The sequence below is a fragment of the Manacus vitellinus genome, unplaced genomic scaffold, assembly GCF_001715985.3.
Source record: "Manacus vitellinus isolate BGI_N305 unplaced genomic scaffold, ASM171598v3 scaffold_6_pilon, whole genome shotgun sequence".
NCBI classification, from domain to species: domain Eukaryota; kingdom Metazoa; phylum Chordata; class Aves; order Passeriformes; family Pipridae; genus Manacus; species Manacus vitellinus.
In genome coordinates, this window is record NW_021940750.1 from 26,720,229 (window position 1) to 26,740,924 (window position 20,696).

General features: G+C 36.7%; 1 protein-coding gene across 1 annotated transcript in view; it reads left to right on the forward strand.

Moving 5' to 3' along the window:
- Positions 1 to 16,461: 16,461 nt before the first annotated feature.
- Positions 16,462 to 20,696, forward strand: part of DGLUCY (D-glutamate cyclase) — a 28,556-nt gene continuing 24,321 nt past the window's right edge. The window contains exons 1-2 of the mRNA XM_008933596.3: positions 16,462 to 16,541; positions 19,265 to 19,376. Of these exons, the coding sequence (XP_008931844.2) occupies positions 19,274 to 19,376 (103 nt within the window). The 5' untranslated portion in view covers positions 16,462 to 16,541; positions 19,265 to 19,273. The remainder of the gene's footprint in view (positions 16,542 to 19,264; positions 19,377 to 20,696) is intronic.

Here is a 20,696-nt window from a genome sequence, read left to right on the forward strand (position 1 = left end):
CTATTGCAGAGAAAGGAAATGTTAAATCGCTATATTATTAAACTATAAAAGGGAAAATAATGAAAATACTAAACTGATGAACTTAATTGTTAATTTTTTCCATCTTCGTAACTGTTGGCTCCTTTGTACAACTACTGGGTAGTGTCAGATTTACTTCTTTACAAAGTGTAACAACCACTTCTGATTATTCTGTGTCCCAGATAATAGATTTTAAAGAGACTAGTACTGTATTTCACCCAGTGGCTCTACTAGCCTACTCTTGGACTAACTGTCCCTGGCAGCCTCAGAAGAGAGAAACTGAAATCTGACTCCACTCTGTTCCTTACTAACTCTCAGTGTGAGTGGAGCTGGCATTGAATCCAGTAGTTGTTAATAGTCTTGGTTTCAGATGTTCATAGCTCGACAGACTGTATCTGCTTATTTGCCTCGGGCTGAAACCTTCGTTCTCCTTTTAAATTTCAGCTAAAACAGATTTTAAAAATGAGGCAACAACCCTAAAACCTCAAACCAAGGGTATTGATCCATGCCAATCATGCATGTAGCAAGACATAGGGATTACCAGGTATATTTCAGTTTAGGGTAACTGGACTTGGAAAGTACCAGTGCATGAACTGAAAGTTCTTTTTTGTCACCGAGGGACCCCCTGATTTAGTGGCAACACGGTCATTCCATTAAAAAAAAAAATCAGATTTTTTACATAACAGTTTCTCCTGTGTTAAAATATTCTTGAAAGCATGCCAGCAGTTGGAAGTATGGATAGTCATGTGCCAGCACTCAGATTGTGCCTTTGTCCCATTTGAATCACTAACACAGGCAGTCACAGAGTCAGATAAGGGGGGAAATTTGGCTTGAGCCTGCAGCCAAAGCAGCATGTGGAAGTACAGGAACAATGATGGGCTGTAGACCCACAGAGAGTAAAGACTGGTCTGTAAGAGATTTCTTATAGTTTGGAGGAGTAAAACCACCCTTGGTGTGTAAACTGTGCTTTTATAAGGGCAGCTCGGAGTGCAGTTTAACTGACTGAAAATGCTATTTGCATTTTAAATATTTTTACACGTGCTGTGACACTGAACAAAAAAATAATATTTGCAGTATGTGCATTCAATAAATTATCCCTCTGATATTAAAAGGAAAAATATTGTGTGTTAAAATTATTAAAAGCTATGGGGTGGTGCAAAGCTACTCTTGCTCCATAGTGTAAATATTTTGGGGGTTTTTAAGTAGCATTTTCATATTCTTGTGCATGATAAGAGCAACCTGACAGGTCAATCAACCAACAGTTCTGTGTTTGGGCTGAGCGTGTGCTGAGTTTGGGAACACGGAGCAACACCGTTCTAAAGATAGATGTCCCTTCTCTACCCCGCAACACAACTGTTCAAAAATATGTGTATTTACTTGCCATTCCTAATTGTGAAAAGAAGGAGGAAAAAATGCCGGGAAATACCCACGGGGAAAGATATTATTGAACTTTATTGAAGAAACAGTGTCACAACATTTTCTTTTTGGTTCTAAAAGAGGTGGTGTGCTAAGCTGGTTTGAGGGCCGAGGTGAAATTGAAATGCTCAGTGTACAGACTTCTGAGAGGAAATGAGAGAGAAAAAGAAGAAAATGAGTGCTGTAGCTGCATATTTCCAGGGTGTCACTACTTCACAGTTTTAAGGTATTTGGTTTACTTTCTTTCTGAAGGGTAGCTGCATATGAAAATCATAGTTTCTATGGAGCTCAAGTTGGAGGCATCTGGTGCTTTCTTATGGTCATTGAATTGTTACAGAAATAGGTGTTATTTTCAAAGGACAAATGTTGGAAAACCAGATGATACAAAATGTTCCCCTTAATCACTCCATGGAGAATATTTGCACTGCAGGGGGAAAAAAGGATCAAATTTTGGAAACCACAAAATGAATTTAGGAAAGGACTCACCTCCGGACATGACATCAAGAAGCTTTTGTGTGAGGTTTTAGTACACTATTAGTTCTAGGTTCTAGTTTACATGCATTCTCTCTGATTTTTATCTTTTTGTTTTTTAATCTGAATCTTTAATTGAACATTTTGTGCTTCATAACTGTCAGAAAAGTAGACTGGGTAGGTAAATTTGCTCTTAAAGGGTTTTTGTATGAAACTGCTGTGGCCAACAATTTTATCTCTCTAAAACCACTTAATGTTTTACCATGAAAGGAGAAGTTATGCAAAACATCCAAGACTAATAATTCTCTTAACGGAAGTGGTACAACTCTGTCAGGAAATGGATCGTTTCTTGAAAGAGTGTGTGTGAGTGAAGATGTGTTACTGATTCTAGTGTCCTGTTTCAGTATTAATTTCTCCACCGATTGTTTAGTTTTTCTTCAGTTACTGTACACTTTCAAAAGTTTATTAGTTAAAAATCCACATAATTATAAAAGAGAAAAAAAGAACAACAATACTTGTTATGTTACTCAGTTTCTGATGAGGAAAAGGAAAATGAATGCACACTGTCCAGAGGGGAAAGAAAGCAGCACTATCCATTAAAACAGAAATAGGGGTTTGTTTCACTTTCTGATCTGCTAAAGCTGCTTAAACTAGGCAGAGATGGAATTTCTAGTTAATAGAAAGAATTGACTTTTGGATCCTAATCCTCACTCACAATAATTTGATTTTTTTTTTTTCAAATTTTTTGGAAGAAACACAGAGTTTTTATGTTCTACATAATGTTGTCATTAAATCTCAGTTATACTGACTGCAGTGTGTTTGAACCCGAAATCCTTTTCAGAAGACTCACATGTGAATTCTCACTATTTTGAAAATTTACTGAAAACTTCGGAGAAGTGGACTTTAGAAAGGAAAAGCTAATCAAGGTGATCTGAAAGCTAGTGATAATGAAATTAAAAGTTTTAACTCATCATGGAGACTATGAGTACATTCTGAGAGTTGCAGAAGTTATGTCTGCTTTCCACCCCCAAAGAAGGAAGCATACCATGAGGGAAAAAGTGTTTAAATGGCAGAGCTTAGAACTGCATTGTAGTTCTTAAAGAGAGCCCATGGAAAAAAGAAATAAGTGAAAAGAAGTGGCACATAAATGGAGGGAGAAAGACATTTTTTTAAAAGCGTAGATGAAAGCTGATAAGTTCATTTCCACAACTTGGCGTATTTCAAAGATTTTGCATCTGTTAAATTATCACAGACCAAAAAGAGATTTATTGAAATGAACAGTATTGCAGAGGTTCCTTTTCCCTTTATCTTGAGAAAAGTTGTATGATTATTGACTTTGAACCTACTCTTTTAAATTAAAAAAGATAAGATGTTCACATGAATTGAAATAACAGAAGAGAATCCTGAAATAAATGGATAAATTAAGGAAAATATATTCTAGAGTCAGTTGGTGTTTCTCCTGGAGTTTGAGAAGAACTTGGATCTTCACAGAAAGAAGTATAAAACTCCCATTAATTTCAAGTACTGTATCAGGTGACTGGAAGGCACCTCTTAACATAGTGTAATATTATATAACATAATACAATATAACATAGTATAATATTATATAACATAATATAATATGATTTAATATAAGCAGTGTTACAAGTAAAAACTCCTTTGGAAGGACCAGGAAAATGTTTTGATGAAAGATTTGAAAGATTGTCCTTAGTTTTAAAGAACAAAAAGAAATTAAAATGGATTATAGAAACAGTAGATAAACATGTTTGCATGAACATGGCCTAGATATAAAATACTGCTGTGAAAAAGCAGGTAGTAAAAGCTATAATGGTAGATTGCAATTTTTCAATACATCTAAAAAAATGGGGATTTTTAACTTTACTTGCCTAATTGACAGTAAACTGTATGACTTGGAACTAGAGCTATCAGGTAACTGGTACCTGTTACGAGCAATTCTGTCATTTCATTAATATTTTTCTTAAATGCTTCATCCCATACTGATTTATTTAGATACAGGATACAAACTAGGGTATCTCTAGCTTAGCATCCTGTCTCCAGCGCTTGCCAAGAGCAGCTGTGTAGTGTCATGACAGTCTGTGGTTTTGTTTGGTTTGACAATGCAGTCCCTGAGTAAAGACCTCCATTTTTTTGCTTTGACTTTGCCATTTGCTGCTTTCATCTGATGACCCATAATGATTTAGTTACAAAAGAGAGTGAAGAATTGTTACCTTTTATCTCCTCCATGCTTGTGTTGCATCTGCCCCTATTTCATAGGCAAACCCAGAATGTGAAGCACTAGCCCACTCCACTTCAAAATATCCAGTAAAATATTTGCTGTAGATAACCTGCTGTAGATAGAGGTTATGCACCAAGCAGTTGCAGTTCTTTCAGTAATCCATGCATGGTCTCATTTATTTCATTTTTCTTAGGCAGAGTGCTTCTGGGGGAAACCTAGGTTATTTAAATGTTAGAACACTCAGTTCCAATACACCTCTTTTCTAATATAAAGTGTTTGCTGTGACAGTCTTTCAAGAGGGTATCAAACCTCAGTTGGCCAGAAGGCATTTTACACTCCTTTTGTAAATTCCTTAGGATTTGCATTTTCTCTGAAGTGTTAGACTTCAATGTAAAGAAATGTCCCATTAAGCATTTTTCCTTTGGCTGTCCTTTATTAAATCTGGCTAAGAGTGAGGTTTGGCATCTTCCTCCTTACAGCATGTTATATTCAAACTTACTTTTCTGTTATGACTGCTTCTTACTGTATTGATGGGGAACATGACAGCAGTGCAGATTATTGACATTGTAAATAACTCCATTAACACTGAGGTACTTCAAATCCCTCACCTTCCAGCATTTTCTGGTATTTTATAAAGATTTACACCAGTACCACATCTCCCTCCATTTTCAAAAGAACATATTCCTGTTCAACCAGATTTTATTCTACCAAACCCACCATGTAATTGCAGAAATCCTGTTGTAAATTATTTGCTTCTCATTGGACTGAGTGTTGCCTTCCTGCAACTCTTGTGAGATGCACCTTCAAATAGGAAGTCAAATGAGGGAAACCCCACAGATTCTTAGAATTACTTGTAATAAGCAGTGAAGTTAGTGTATGGCTTTGACTATATTGCTTGTTCTCTGAGTAACAGTCTTGCTTTATCCCCAGCCAGCAGCCAAGCCCTACACAATCGCTCACTCACTCCCCCACCAGTGGGATTGGGGAGAGAGTTGGAAGGGTAAAAGCCAGAAAACTTATGGGTTGAGACAGTTTAATTGGGAAAGCAAACACTGCACATGCAAGCAAAGAAAAACAAGGAATTAATTTACAGTTTCCCATGGGCAGGCAGGTGTTCAGCCATGTCCAGAAGAGCAGGGCCCCATCATGTGTAACAGTTACTTGGGAAGACAAACACCATCACTCCAAATGTCCCCTCTTCTTCCTTCTTCCTCCCACTTTATATACTGAGCATGATGTCATCTGGTCTGGAATATCCCTTTGGTCAGTTTGGGTCAGCTGCCCCAGCTGTGTCTCCTCCCAACTTCCCATGCAGCCCCAACTTCTACGAAAAGCAGAAAAGGCCCTGGCTCTGTGTAAGCCCTGCTCAGCAATAACAAAAACATCTCTATTATCATAACTGCGTTCAGCCAAATCCAAAACACAGCCCCATACTAACCACAGTGAAGAAAATTACCTCAGCCAGAACCAGCACAGTAACGTGTATCTACAATGTGGCCTTACAATGTCTTCCCACAAAAGCATTTGGTTTTGGGGGTAGTGAGTTGTGAGATGCTTGCCATAAGTCTTTAGATAAAAAATTGGTTAAACTGTTCCACTGTGAGACAGTATTTTTCTTTAGAAAACTATGTGATTGAAGAAGTGGACAGGCGTGAGGTACTGGTTTGGTTTATACGTAAGAGAAAATAATTACTTTTGGATAGCAAGTACCAAAACAACAGAATTATAAATCATTTGGGGTTGGACATGAACCCACTACAGTACTGGAGCACTATCCTTTGATGGATATATAGAGAGGAGATGAAGGGGATTTCTGAAAAAATATGAGTCCCTCACTGCTTTTGACAAACAGTGAGTGTTAATCCCTTTTTTAATCTTGTGTTTGAAGGCAGGCCAGAACCACGTTTTCTGTAGCCTTTTATGTACCCTTTCTGACTTCGGATAGGCCATGTAGAAGTAATCATGCCCTCTCCTAAGACAACAGTTGCCTCATCTTCCCAGTGCCTCTCTTTCTCTGCAGAAGTAAATGCCTTCTCATTCCACCTACACACCCCAGGAGAGCAGCCTTCCCCCCACTCCCTGCCTCTGCCACAGTAGCAGCAGCATCCATTTGTCTTCAGTTACAGAGTTAAGGATGTTATTGTCACTATTGAAGGTGGCGCCGTGCATCTCACATCATCACTTGTCTCTTCCTTTTAGTGTTTTCACCTGTCTAGGTTGAATGTTCACAGTGCAGCCTCTTATATAGTTGAAGCTTTGAGCTACAATTTAGTCTGGTTTGGCCCTATTGATCTGATTGTTCTGTTTGGTTTTGTAAACTTTATTCCTGTTGAGATTCCTAAAAGTGACTAATATAGAAATCATATACTCTTATTAAAACAGAGCCTTGTCTAGAATAACAGTAAAACCAAAACATTTAAAGAAAACCTGTCTATCTTTCTTATTAATAACCGTACCGTCCCATGTCTTTAGAGTGTTCCTTGCTAATCTTTAGTTATTTACTTTGGAGAGGCTTATCTCTTCTCTTTCTTGGTTATTTACTTGTCTTATATCTACCTATTAAGTCCACATATCCATGCAATAAGTATCCCGACAGTCAAGTCACCTACAATATTCATAAGTCATTTCAAAGAAGCAACAAATGTATTCTGATTTATTACAAAAAGATCTAATGAATTAATTCTAAGTGTTATTTTATGTGGTATTGAGGCTATTTTCAGCAAAAGTTTCAATCTCTAATTGAAAACATACAGCTTTACCAAAAGGACAAGTGTTCAGTGCAGGTAAGGGATATAGTTACTATAAAGGTCAGAAATTGGTTGTTCACCAGAAATACTTGTTTATCAGGTACAAAATGAGCGATCCATAAGCTTGGTATCCTCTCTATTCCTGTTTATTTTTAAGAAAGACATTTGAGATACTTGACTTCTACAGAGCTTATGAACCAAGATCGCTAAGTTAAATGCATTTCTGTTAATATTCTTGGCTATTTTTAATATACGTAGATTATATCCTACACAATGCCCGCTTATGTGCACTTTGTTTCACATATTTTCTTTTGTATACTTAGTAACCATGGAAAAGTCACATACAGATCATTCTATCCTTTGAACTATAAGATACTCAATTTGGACTGTCTTTTATTTTGTTGATTTTATACAGTCTTGAAATAACTCTCTTTAACTGAGAACACTTCGTTTTATGTGATCAACCGTGGAATGAATGCATATATATTATATATATATACACACTTTTTTTTCTGCCTAGAATTTGAAACCAAGTACTGATAGCAATATTTTCCTTCTTCAAAAGGAGTGGAAAATATTGTGTAATATTTTCCAAACTGAAGCTGGATCTACTCAGAATGCTTGGTTTTTAAACTTTCCACTGAAAGGGGGGGGAAGCATTTTTATTATTTGATACAAAGGACACAGATTTCCTTATTTTTATATATGGTTTCATATTTTTTTACATCCCTTCTGGCAAACTATATCTTTGATGTCAAGCAAGAAAGTCTCACTTCTTTCCAGCCTCATATTTTCGTACTCCAGTAAACTTACATTATTTCTGACAATTTTCCCATGAACACAATGATTGTATATCTCATGTATCTGCACTTTGAAGTGCCTAAAAGATTAAAAATTAGCCTTGTATACCAAACTTTCTAGTCAAAGTCAGTTAATTTACAAAGACAAGTAGTATGAGAATAGAGAAGAAATTTCCATTAGGGAAATCTGTCAGTAGAGAATGGAGTTTTAAAGTCAGTAGCTACCATCATCTCTTCAAATGTTTTAGTAGTAGTAACTATTTTTTTTAATAGCAGTCTTCTACTGCTCCATCAGTCTGACTGGAAATCATAGCAGTTTCTAGTAACTGATGCCTATTCATCTTCCTTTTAACTGATCAAAATTCTCTCTCTTCAATGTGTAATGAGAAACACCTCAATCCTGTATTCAAATTAAAATGTTCTTCTATCTTTGCATATTATTAAAAATACTCCCTGATAGTTATGATATAGCAATGTATCATACAACATACCTTGCTCTATATGATTTTTGTTTGGTTTTGTTTCCAAGTAGCTGAACAATTATCAGTTTTGTAGATTTATTCTTTTTCCATTCAGAAATGCTGATCCTAAATACTCCATTTTCAAAATTCTAGATGGTCCCAAAAGTGCACCTTCATACTAATTATATTAGAAGAGAAACTAGGTAACTAGGCCTAGGTTTGAACCAAATTCACTGGTCCCTTTCTTCCACAATCAAAACCCCACACATTTGACTAATCTTTTGGAGACAAACCCCACAGCTTTTCTGAGTTCAGTTTTTGCAAATGTGAATGCTCTGTTTTAATGGTACATTTACACTTGGAGCATGTTAATGCAGGCTGCTGAGTGCTTTTAATCTGTCTTGTCCTTTTTCACTGCGTATACGGTGTAGTCTGACCCTTTTTGGGGAGAAGATATTGCTGGAAATAGCTAATTAACTTTATTTGGAACACCCTTGTAAGAGGCTTGTCTCAAGAGGAAATGTATTTATGGGATTAGGATTAAAGGAATTTGTAGATTGCATTCTAATATAAAGATAGTTTAGTTACTTTTAAATATATTAGCTTTGGAACTGGAATCCTAGTGAAAGAATCCATGCAAAATTCTTAGCATTTGCATCTAGACAGTTTTCCAAGTAAATTAATTTGGGAGGTAGCTACTGGAATCTATATGATATGCTGCAAACTGGAGTTATATGGGATAAAGTCCACTTGGCTATCAGTTTTTATGTTAACTTCTACAGACAGAGAAATCACCTTTAGCTTCAAAGGTTCTGTACCAGAGGTCATGAAATGCTGGAAGGATAAACCAGCTAGGTTTTGTCAACGTTTTCTCTTCTGCTGAGCTCTTTCTTAGGTATGCATTATTGATCCCTGTCAAAGTTAGGGTATGGGGCTTTATGTAGCTTTAATTCTATCTTCTGAAGAATACTGTTTTAATAATATTTTTAATTATTTGGATTTTATGCATATACTAATGACAATATGAAACTGTTCAGGCACTGTGATGTAATGTAAATTGAAAATCTGTTTTAGAGAAGGAGGAAAATTCAACCAGATCAAAAGCTATTGCTAAAACAAGCCAAGAGTCTTTTCCTATTTGAAAACAAAATAAAGCAAAAGTTAGCACATTCTCCATACTTCAGATATATAATGAGTTATGTGAAAAAAAATCCAAGAACAAAAATGGTTGCTCCTAAAGCACCTCAAATAAGATAAATATCATAGAACTGTTTGGGTTGGAAGGGACCTTAAAGATCATCTGGTTCCAATCCCTCTCCATAGACAGGAACACCTTCCACTAGACCAGGTTGCTCAAAGTCCCATCTAACCCAACCTTGAACACTTCCAGAGGTGGGGCAGCCACAACTCTTCTGGGCAACCTGTGTCAGTGCCTCACCACACCGCCCTCTCAGGAAAGAATTTCTTCCTAATATCTAACCTAACCCTACTCTCTTTCAGTTTAAAGATGCTACTCCTTGTCCTATCAAATACCAAATGTGGGATATGGAGTTTTAAGGTACATTATTAAAATTGCCTGAGTGTCATGTATACAGAAACCAGGAAAAAGGATCAATAGCTGCTAAACAGACAAAACCAGAGCTACAACTTTTTTCCAAAGTGTATGGTTCATCAGTACTAGTTATAACTTATTTTATATCAAGGTTCTTAGCTTGTTCCATACACATGTGTTTATAAAAAGCATGTGTATTGCTTATATTTTTTTCTGTCTTTGTGCTAACTTTTCTGTCACATCTTTCTGTACGTAGATCTGCATATAGTATATGGCTTGTACACAAACAATTATGCAGCTGAAGTACAATATAGCAAATGTTTAAGCACTTCATCTGTCCTTGAACTCAATAGGACTAATTCTCTACTTTTCTCTGTTACTTGTATTCATAGAAGTACTATAGGTTTGAGTCCTTAAACTGTAAGCTCTGAGGCAAGGTTTTATGCATACTACTTCTACCATATCTGGGAATAAAACTCTAAAAAAGAATAGTAGGAAGAGCTTAAATTTTTTGTTCTGTGTAGCTTCAGTACAAAATATGGGCTCAGCTCTTGAATTTGAGCACACCAAGATATACCAATCACTGTAGCTTATTTATATTTTAAAAATATAAAATGGGGTGGCAAATGTGTAAGACATTTTCAACCCTTACTTTCTTATTGTTTGGTAATGAAAATCAGAATTACGACATTAACATTTCTTTCGAGCGAGCTAACTAATGCTGCAGCATTATGAGTCATCTTTTAACACCAAACTGCTTTTTAAAAAAATGTTTTAATGGTGATAAAAGGTTTGAGGGTGATAGACATACAGGTCTTACTCTACCCATGGAACACAGGGAAAAGCAGTAAAAGTTCAGGATTAATTCTTTGAGCGAGAAAGGTGAACTGTATTTTTTCAACATCCCGAGTTCTTTGCTGCTACTGCTCATGAGTGCAGCAGTTTGGGGTATTCACTCTGTCCTTGTAAATGCATGGATCACAGTGTTATATTGTATATAATTATATAAGGCACTGAATGGCTACAGAGTGACAGCATTTTGTAAACCAATACCTGATCTAGTCTGTATCCAGAAACGTAGATGGGAAGTTCTTTGTCTGACCTATGCAAGGACCCAAGCCTAGCAGAGCCCCTGAACTTCTCCCTTGCACTTGCTGCACAACCATGGTGCTGCTGGCACCAGTGGTGACACTCTGAGGGTACTGAGACAGACTGACTGCATCGGAACCCCCACATTGTGCAGGATCAGGCTGCCCAGGATAATTCAAAAAGGGCCCTTATCCTTTCCCTCAATTCAAAACTACTTTTTATCATGCTGCTCTACTCAGTGATGGTCAAACAGGCCCTGAGCTCTTGCAGATAGAGTGCAAACGTGCCTGCAGGTGCCTGGCTGCACCAAACAGACCATCAAGGGCAGTGTCCGAGTCATCGTGACATTTAATTGCTGTAAAATACCATAGTTGTCAGGTATGTAGTAATGAAAACATAGTAATGCAACCATAACTTGTCCATATCTTGGAGCCTTTCAAGTTGGAATGGGTGCTGCAGAACAAAGCTGTCCAGATATACTTCATGCAGATTAACATTTATTACATGGGCAGTGTGGATGCTCCAAGACAAAATAGCAGTCCAAATGCATAACATTTGCTATTACATAGCAGAGTTGCTAACAGAATTTACCTACGCCCACTTCTGGAAGTTGCACTGAGGTATTCTTGCAGATCCTGCCACTAATTCACCCGATTAGCCAAATAGCACTGCTTAAGCCAGGAGGTTCATCAGGAAAATTATGCTCAGTCCTTTTGAGCTGTTCACGGTACTTCTTGGTCTAAGAGCTGAAGGAAGCAATGGAACAACAAAAGTCATTATCTCTTCATCCCAGGTATGTGTGGAGGCAGAGATGTTTGTTCTTGGTAGTGTTTGGAGAGGTCCAGTTCACTGGAGGTTCCCCAGACGCAACCTATTGAGACACATTTCAAGGACTGTAACTTTGCGTAAATACGTAGGCTGCAATAATTTCTGTAGTGACCATAGCCAAAAAGAATTGCTTGGTGAATGGTGATGGGTGCAGTGACTAGCACCTGCTGGCAGATGTGAACCCAAAAGAAATGGCATAATCATGGAGGTAGCCTGAATGACTTGACAGGAAAACATGACACACTTTTAGGAGCATGGTACTATTTTTATGGTGTGTAGATAGCACAGCATCACTTACCTGCTTACCTCCAGATGGAATTCCTTGGAAGGAATGAGCACCCCATCAGCTGTGTGACTGTGCATGACGTGACTGGGTGTAACCTAGGCGGCAACATACATTCTTATCAAAATAAGCACCTGTGGCTGCTGCCTTGCCAACAAAGCAGTACAAGTCGCTCTACTTTGTCCTATGGACTTCCACTTTCTTTTGTCCTGAGTACGACTGGAAAGAAAAATTTTCCTCTCTTTAGAAATTTTTATCTAGCCAATTCCCATCACCTTGGCTGCTTTGTGCAGTGTGCTGCTAGCTGGCCAGTGCTGCCACAGGGGCAGGGGAGAGGTTGGCACTGATGTCCTGCAGGCAAGGTCCCCCAGTATTCTTGGACTGTCTGAGTGCCAGAAGAGGCTGAGAATTGATAGCTGGACCAAGCCCAGAGAATTGTGGAGAAGTTCCAAAGGTCTTCTGTAACTCAGTGTAGATTGGGAAACTATATTTAAATACCACCCTCATACCCTCACGTTTTTTTTCAATTTCTTGAAGTTGAATAAGCACATCTTGTCATCTTATATGAAAACAACCTCTGCTGGATCATTTGCTGTCTCTTCTTATTGCAGCTGCTGAGTATTCCTGTCAGCAAAGTCAGAGGTATGGAAGTAGCAGTTTTAAATCTCGATGAAGTCCTTAGGTGTGTACCGTATCTTACTGGAGGTGCATGTAAATGACTGTTTGAAAACTTGTTGGTCATGTGTTTTTGTAAGGTGATGAGGCAGGAATGTAGGTATTAGGATATGATTCAAGGAGTTGGAAGGGAGTATGAAGTCATGAGGCCTAATCCTTTGCAGCATGAAAAAGCTTAAACTGCTGGGATCTTGCATAGGTTGTGCCCATGCAAGGGCAGGGCTGTGGTGAGAACTGTTTTCTACTCTCTGCCCATATTTCTCCACTGGAGAAATAATTTATTTTGTCCCAGAGTAGAAGCTGAGTGTAGAATAATACCAGTGCAGTGGTCACACTAACATGCAGTGCTCTCTGAAAGGGCTGCTTTGAAACTGGTGTGGGTTTCTGTTTTTTGTTCTGTTATTTTATCAAGAGAAACTAAACATTGTATGTCTTTTTTGCAAGTAAATAAGATTGCATCAAAGATACATTGATTCTGTCATCAGTTTCTCATCCTGACATAGTCTGCAGGATCTTGAGTATAGGCTAGCTGCCTTAAGCAGCACACAGAACACTAATGGAAGCTAATTTAAATTTCTATTTGCAGTCCTCAAAGGTGCATAAACTTCAAAGGTAAATTCCCTGTATTTCAAATGTAAAGTTAAATCATAATTTGCTGGATGAAGCACTGTCTGAAAATACACAAAGCATACCCCTTTTGGAATGATACACAGAGAACTTCTGTGCTTTGAAATGATTCATAGCAGATGCAAAGAAAAAGGATCATTAATTGATTCTTCAAATAAAAGATCACAAGTGTAACTGAGAGACTGTTGGAAAATCAAATGGACTAAATTTCAGAGAAGTCTATGCTTTACACAGAAGTCTCCTGGCAGAATTTCACATCAGCTTGATGATTAAACAGCAGGTCATTTAAAGTGTGTTTATGCTAACAAGTCTCTGTAACCATATTCATACTAGGGCAAGGCATAGTACACAAAGCATTTGTTAGATTGTAATTAGTTTAGATTACTTTCCATTATGTATCAGTAAAGGCAGCCCATGGGCTGGCTCATATTTCAGTTACCCTGCTGTTTCTGTTCATGAGGCAGTAGCTTTGTGTAAGATATCTGCGTGATAATATCTAAAAAAACCTGCCTAGCAGTGTGCAAGTGACCCTTGCACTTTCTTGGCCAATGAACCCATACATGCCACCACCCATTCTTATTATCAAACTTTAAACTGAAAATAGGACAAAAGTGATATAAGCAATGCAAGATTGTATTTCGTAAGTGTTTGGGCTCCTTGCAAGCAAGTCACTGCATTAAACCATATTCTTATTGGTGTATCAGTACCACTGGAGAAACAGGCCTGTAATCTCTAACACCAGAAACTGGTGTTAACTACTTTGCAGTCCTCAAACCTACTTGTTTATTACTTTTACTGATGGTACTTTTTACAGGCAGTGTATTCTTGGGTGATCCATTTTTGAAACCACAGAAATACTATGTTTTTAGCTTTATTTCATTAATTAACTTGACATGTAAAGGCAAAGCAATCACACTGACACTTCTGAAGGATGTTTTAATCCTTTGTGTTATTATGTAATTTTTTGATTCATTTTTATCTGGTGTGGTTTAGCACAGCAGTACGGACCCACCCACTGCATCTCAAAGTGTAATCCTTCTGACACTTAAATGACATTTTTCCATTTTCTTGTGTAATGAATAATTTACAATGTGGGCCTGTAACAAATCTATGTTCATATTTAAATATCTGCAAAATTTACAGATTCGCTTTTTCATGTTGAAAGCTCTAAGGTAATATAAAATGTTTCACTTACTGCACTTCCTTCTTTTTCTCTAAAGAGATTATGTTCTGCAGCTTGTAAAAATGGTTTATAAACTACAGCTCAGTCAACAATTCAATGTAAAGATACATTACTTTGCAAGGCTAGTTGGTGGTTCCACTGTCAAAAATTAAGGAGAAAATAATTAGAAAAAATATGCTTAAGCCAAGCCTGTCTGTAATATTAAAAGGGGAGAGATATACATATTTATATGTATGTATATGTACACGCACACGCACACACACACACACACGTGAGTATAGGTAGGTTCGGAGGAGTATAAATCTTACAAGTCTGGGAAACCATTTGTGAATTTATTGTGTGTTATGATTTCTGAAGTTAGATTATTTTGTCTCAGACTGGGAACAGGAAAAGCTCATTTAAGATTGAAAACTGAGAACTTAAGGTACAACTGAGAGATACATCAAGTATATAAATTAAAAAGAGCTAGTGAGAGGAGAGAAAGCATCCAAACTCCCATATTGCTGAGGGCACAGTCAGATAAACCAAGGAAGGAAGTGCTACGAAGATCAGTCCAACTTGGAGTTATGGAGATAGAGGTCTGAGCTTAGGGAGAAAAAACTGCAGAGATAAAGGCACACTGTAGACAACAGAAAAGGGAGGAAACAAGAAATAGCCTGGGACATGCAGAGAGGCTATTCTGTCCATCATACAAGTCATCTGAAAGGCAAGGCAGCTTCTTTATTAAATCCTGTCTGGAATTACATTTTTCTTGCTTCATGTTGGGTTTCATATTATTTGGCAAAGGTGGATGGTATTGGTCACTTTTTCCAAGCATTACTTCGCATTTTTAACTCTTAACTTGATGTGCAGTAACTAACTTTGTTTCCATACAGGGCTTGGAGATAGGAAGTTGTGAGTCTCTTAAGTTATATGACAGGCAAGGTGTCATGGTTTGGGAATGGTATTCCCCAATTTATTACTCCCACTAAAAAGAAGTACTCCCACTCTCTCCCTCTGGTGAGAGACACAGAAGACAGGGATCGCGGGTTGAGATAAGAACAATTTATGGAAATAGCAATGAGATAAGAAAACGAACAGAATAGCAACAATATTAATAACAAAAACATACAAAAATAGGGTGATTCACATGCAAAAATACCCACTGAAGACCCTAGGCAACAATGAACAATGGTCCCCATGCTTTTGTTCCACCCAAAGCCACACTCTCCATCCCAGCAGCAAGAGTCCCTTATTTCCACTCCGTGGTGATGACATGGGTGGTACAGAATAGCAACCTATACACACCCACATGGCTTCCTCCCATCACCCCTACTGTGAAAAAATTAACTCTGTCCTGACTGAAATCAGGACACAAGGATACGCCTCTTGAGAGCAGCATGGTTTTTAACAGGATAAAGTAACATTCCTCTCAACATGCCCTTTTTCTTTCATGAGTTATGGGATTCAGGGTAAATAGAGCATATTTTTTACAATTAGTTATGAAGATGAGGCTTAGAACCAGTCCCATTCCAGTCCCCTCAGCAAAGATCGGCACTTTATTACACTGTCACCTGTACTCAACTAGGGCTCTGAGAACAGCATGTAGAAATGCTTAATGACTTAGAGCTTCACATGGCAACAAGGGATCACAATTTCAAATAAAAAAATATTCACCCTCTAAATCTGGCTTTCCTGAAAATTGTTGTTGTCGGGGTAGTGGGATATTTTGGAAATCAGCTGGGCCAAATTAATCAGGTAGAGTGTATTCACTTAACTCTACTGGAGTGGTGCTGCAGAGATATATATTAAATGAAGATGTCAACCAACAATTTTATGTTACTTATTAAAGCCATACTCAAGATCCGTTTAGAACTTTTACCAAAGCTCGTACATATCTGTACTTCCTGACTGCCACTGCAATGCAAAGAAAAGTTTTTTCTTGAATATATATCTATATCTTTTTAAAATAATGTCATTTCAATACAATATTGCTTCTGACAAATGGATTCATTATTCTGAACTACTGATCTAGCATAAGCCATACTGCCATCAGTGTCTGATCATACAGCTCCTTACATTATTCTCATCTCTTTCCAGCTTTGAAGTTTCATCATGCTTGTCAAGATCTGGAAGTGCAGCTCAGGATATAGTAGTGTCCACAAATCAGTAGTGGGTAAGTGCCATCTTAATGTCTCAAATAGCAATATATTTTAATATTTATTCATTTAAGTTCAGTAAATAAACTCAAGATAAACATGAAATACATTATCTTCATGTAAACCTCTAAAAAGAAAAGCACTTACTGTGTTTCTGTTATGGAACCAAAAGGTTCTTCATGAGCGAACTTAATACTTCAGTGCTACAAAGCTGTACAATGTTAGTTGTTGGTGTTGTAAGTCAGTGAGTCTGATGTGAGCAACATGACTGAAAACAAGATCTTTTTTCAGACTGGTGCTTTAAGTATGAACTTTATCATTATGCAGACAGTAAGCGACCTGCTTTCCAAATGCTGTTTACCCAGGATTCTATCTGGCATGCTTTAGAGGTTCATTCCATTAAAGGCAACACACTGGAAAGCCAAATCTTAGGGTCCCTTTGTGGAGGGAAGCATAGGATACCCTCAGGCACAACAGCCATTTTATATGCACTCTCAGGATCTTTTCTTTTAAGGCCTTTTTAACACTTATTCTTTATTTGTATCATGATCCAGCATATCCTCATGAGATAACTGGTAGTTTCAGATAATTATAAGCATCTCAGAAGAAAATTAAAGGAATTGTAAAACCTCTGCCAAGGCACAGACCCTGATAACTGATTAACCACTGTATCAGGCTGTTTAGTTAGAGTGCTGCTTGGGGCCCCCATGAAGCCAGTCTCTACACTTCATTAAGCATCCTGATGGCACAAGGAGGAAAAGATACTTTAAGACCCAGGTTATCTTGGTGCTTCTCCCTAGTCATTCCAAGCACACCATAGTCATGATAGCTGCAAGGATTTTTCAGGAAGTTCTAGAGCTGGTTGGGGAATCTAAACCTGACATAGAGAAATAAAAATATAGAAAAATCTAAACCTAGCATAGAGAAATAGCATACTGCATAGAAACCAGCCATTCCTGGGCAAGTCATGTAGGAAAAGCTAGGTTTTACTATGAACATCTAACAGTTTTTATTATCTACCCAAATTTAGCAAATAATAAACAAGAATAACAGCATAATCTATTACTGATATTATACAGTAAATACAGTGATTTAAAGTTATAACTCAGAATGTTAATCCTATTGAGTTTTCCCTATTATTATATAAAATCACCACGGGAAGGTGAGTTTTGTTTCAGTCTGCTCTTATACAAAGTTAATGTTTAAATTATTCACTTTCTAACAAGTCATCAACAACATATGTTTATTCTCAGGTAGGAGCAAGAGGCCCAAGTGCTTCTGTAAAGTACCTACAGCCAACATTTTGGCATGACTGGTATTCATAGTCCTATTTTTGTGCAGCTTACGGAATGATAATGTAAAGTAGCAAAGTAGAGAAGAATTAGAAAGTAGTAAGTTAGAATTCAGAAAAAAAACCCTAGTGTTTTGTTTTGGCTGACAATGTTATATAAAAATTTCAGAATACCCAACCTAACCTCTCTGAATTCTGAAAAGCTTTGGGAAAAGCTTTGGGAAAGTTTTGGACTGACTAGGATGAAAGTACAATTTCAGTCAAAACATATCACTGATCTTCAAGTTAATTAAGGAATGATTGCTCAGAGGTACAAGTTTTCACAATATTCCACTCCACTGTGAGAGTGAAACTTTGTACTGTAATAGGTATAACACAAAAACTGTGGACCTTTAACAGAAAAGTTAACTTTTGCTAGAAGGTTGTAACACCTCATTATACATTAATTTACTAGCATCTTTTAAAAAGAGCAGCACCACTTCTATTGTATTTATTACTTCTTATGAATGACATCAAGAATGACTTCTTCTGAATTAAAGGAAAACTTGGAGGTTGGTAATTCGAATACTTGGAGGATAGTTCAGTTTCTTTACCTAAAAGTGACCAAAGTTAAAATCTTAAGCAGACAAGTTATTATTTTACCCTGATTTAACTCTTACTTTTTCCTAATAGTGATGTAATAAACCCTTTTTAGTTATTAGGTAGTTTAGTTGAGAAAAAAACTGTTTGAACTTCATCTGGATTGCAGAAAAAAAGACATTTAAAACCTTTAAAAGATGTAAAAAGAGACAGATATTGCCTGTAATTAGGGTACTTACTTCTTTGCCTACTCCAGATTGTATGACAAGTGACTTAAACATCTATATGTCTGCTTTCTGAGTGGAAGAATAGCCATAGGAGTATTCACTTCTACATAATTAATATTTGAAAAGCATAATACCTGTGGAATGTACTACAATGACATTTTCTGAATACAGTTCTCTCTTTACTGCAAGGTTGCCTTGCTAATTGTCTAAAAGCATTTTGATTAGAAAAATAATATTACAGATTATAGCTTGGTAGGTAAATCCGCTTGTGCTTTTGGAATTTTAAAGTTACAATGAATTTTGAAAAAGTGAATACTCTAGAAAATGAATATTTATCAGGAAAGAAAGAAGTCTGTTTCTTACATTACAGACCAGCAAAATTTTGCATTTTATCCGAAATGTTAAAAAGCATGTCTCCAGCTAATTTATTGAAAGATTCCATTTATACGTAGTCATAAAATGTCAGTGAGATAACCTTTTGACTTGGAACTGCCTTTTGAGTTATAACTTAGAATTTCCCAGTGATAACAGCTTTGGTGAAACACAAGGAGGAAACTTAAGCTAAGTTCTCCAGAAAATCAACATTTAAGATGTCAAAAAAAAAGTGCATTGTGTTTAAATTTATAATTATCTTTCTGTTAAGGATGAAAAGATGCTTTTGACAGGAGGCTTGAAATCTCTCCTTCCCCATGTGTTAAGAAGAATAATTCGATTAAACAGACTCAGTGTTAGTAATACTTCAGGCATGGCAGAAGGTAAGTAAACCTAACTGCTCTTTGTGCAAAAATGGTTCCATTTTAGATTCATAACTATATGTTTTCTTTTTATTGTTTGTGAAGGAATGTAGAAATATCAAAAGCACTGAAATAAAACAAAAGAAAATGTTAAGTTGATAAATATTAAATTGAAAATGTTAAGTTCTTGGGTGGTTTTGAAATCACATTGTAAACACCTGACAGTGGTTTTTAGACAGAAAGCTACATCAGAGGAAATATACCATTGTACCTGAATAACATACATGGACTTCATTTGCAATCCCTCAGCTCCCAGTTGTGTCATTGAGAAATTATGGATGCAGGAAATACTTGGCAAATCTTTAACCGAATCTGGTTTTTTTCATGTTATTATCACATGTGTAGAATGACCTACTGTGTTCTTTACAGAGACATTGCTTTACTTAAGACATCAGATATGCTTTGGGGAAGAATTTAAAATATATAGTTACAGCAGTGGTTTTCTGCTTCATTTGTTGCAAAGGTGGAAATTACTGACTCAGCAAGAATGGGAGTTGTAAGGGGGAGGGAAAAATTAGTGTTATACTCAGATAACTGAATGCATTCTGGAAGATCAGTTTTTGTCTTGCCTCTCATAGCTGGACTTCTACAGAAGCAGAGAAGTCTGTCTTTGGTCTGATCAACTTTAAAATGTAACAACTAAAAATACTGTGGCAAATAGCTGATCAGCAAAGCTGTGTGTAGTAGCATTACTATAATATAAGAATGTTAAAGGTCATTTTCTAGATCATAATGAGTCTTGAAATTGTGTTTTTCTTTTCCATCAGAACATAAGTTGAAAAATAATAACAAAAAAAGTTATAATGTTAATAATCTGGAGTTTGCCCCAGCTGAATTTTTAAGTGCGTGTATTGCTGCAGTAAGTTCAAATGTATTGGTTCTAACATTTCAAAAAAGTATTGTTGACATACAAAATGAGTTTTTGAGCATACAGCTTCATTATACAAAGACTAAAAGAACTATTGGAACACTTAAGTAACTGGAATTTCTCAGAATCCTTAAAATTGTGTTACGTTGTTGTTATGATGCACAAGCAAACCAATTATTTCTTGCTGTCCTCATTGTCATTCACCAGAGAAATTAAAAGCTCTTTCTAAACTTCTCTGAATTAGGACATGAGTGTGTTGAATTAATGCCCAGGTTGATCAGCACATCCAGTTTCACTACTGTTGCTTGTGAATACATTCATAATGATGGCTCCATAATGCAAGTGAATATGTGACAAGATAAAGGAAGGAAAAAGTATTTTTTCATTGATACAAAAAAAGTAAGGGTAGCTAT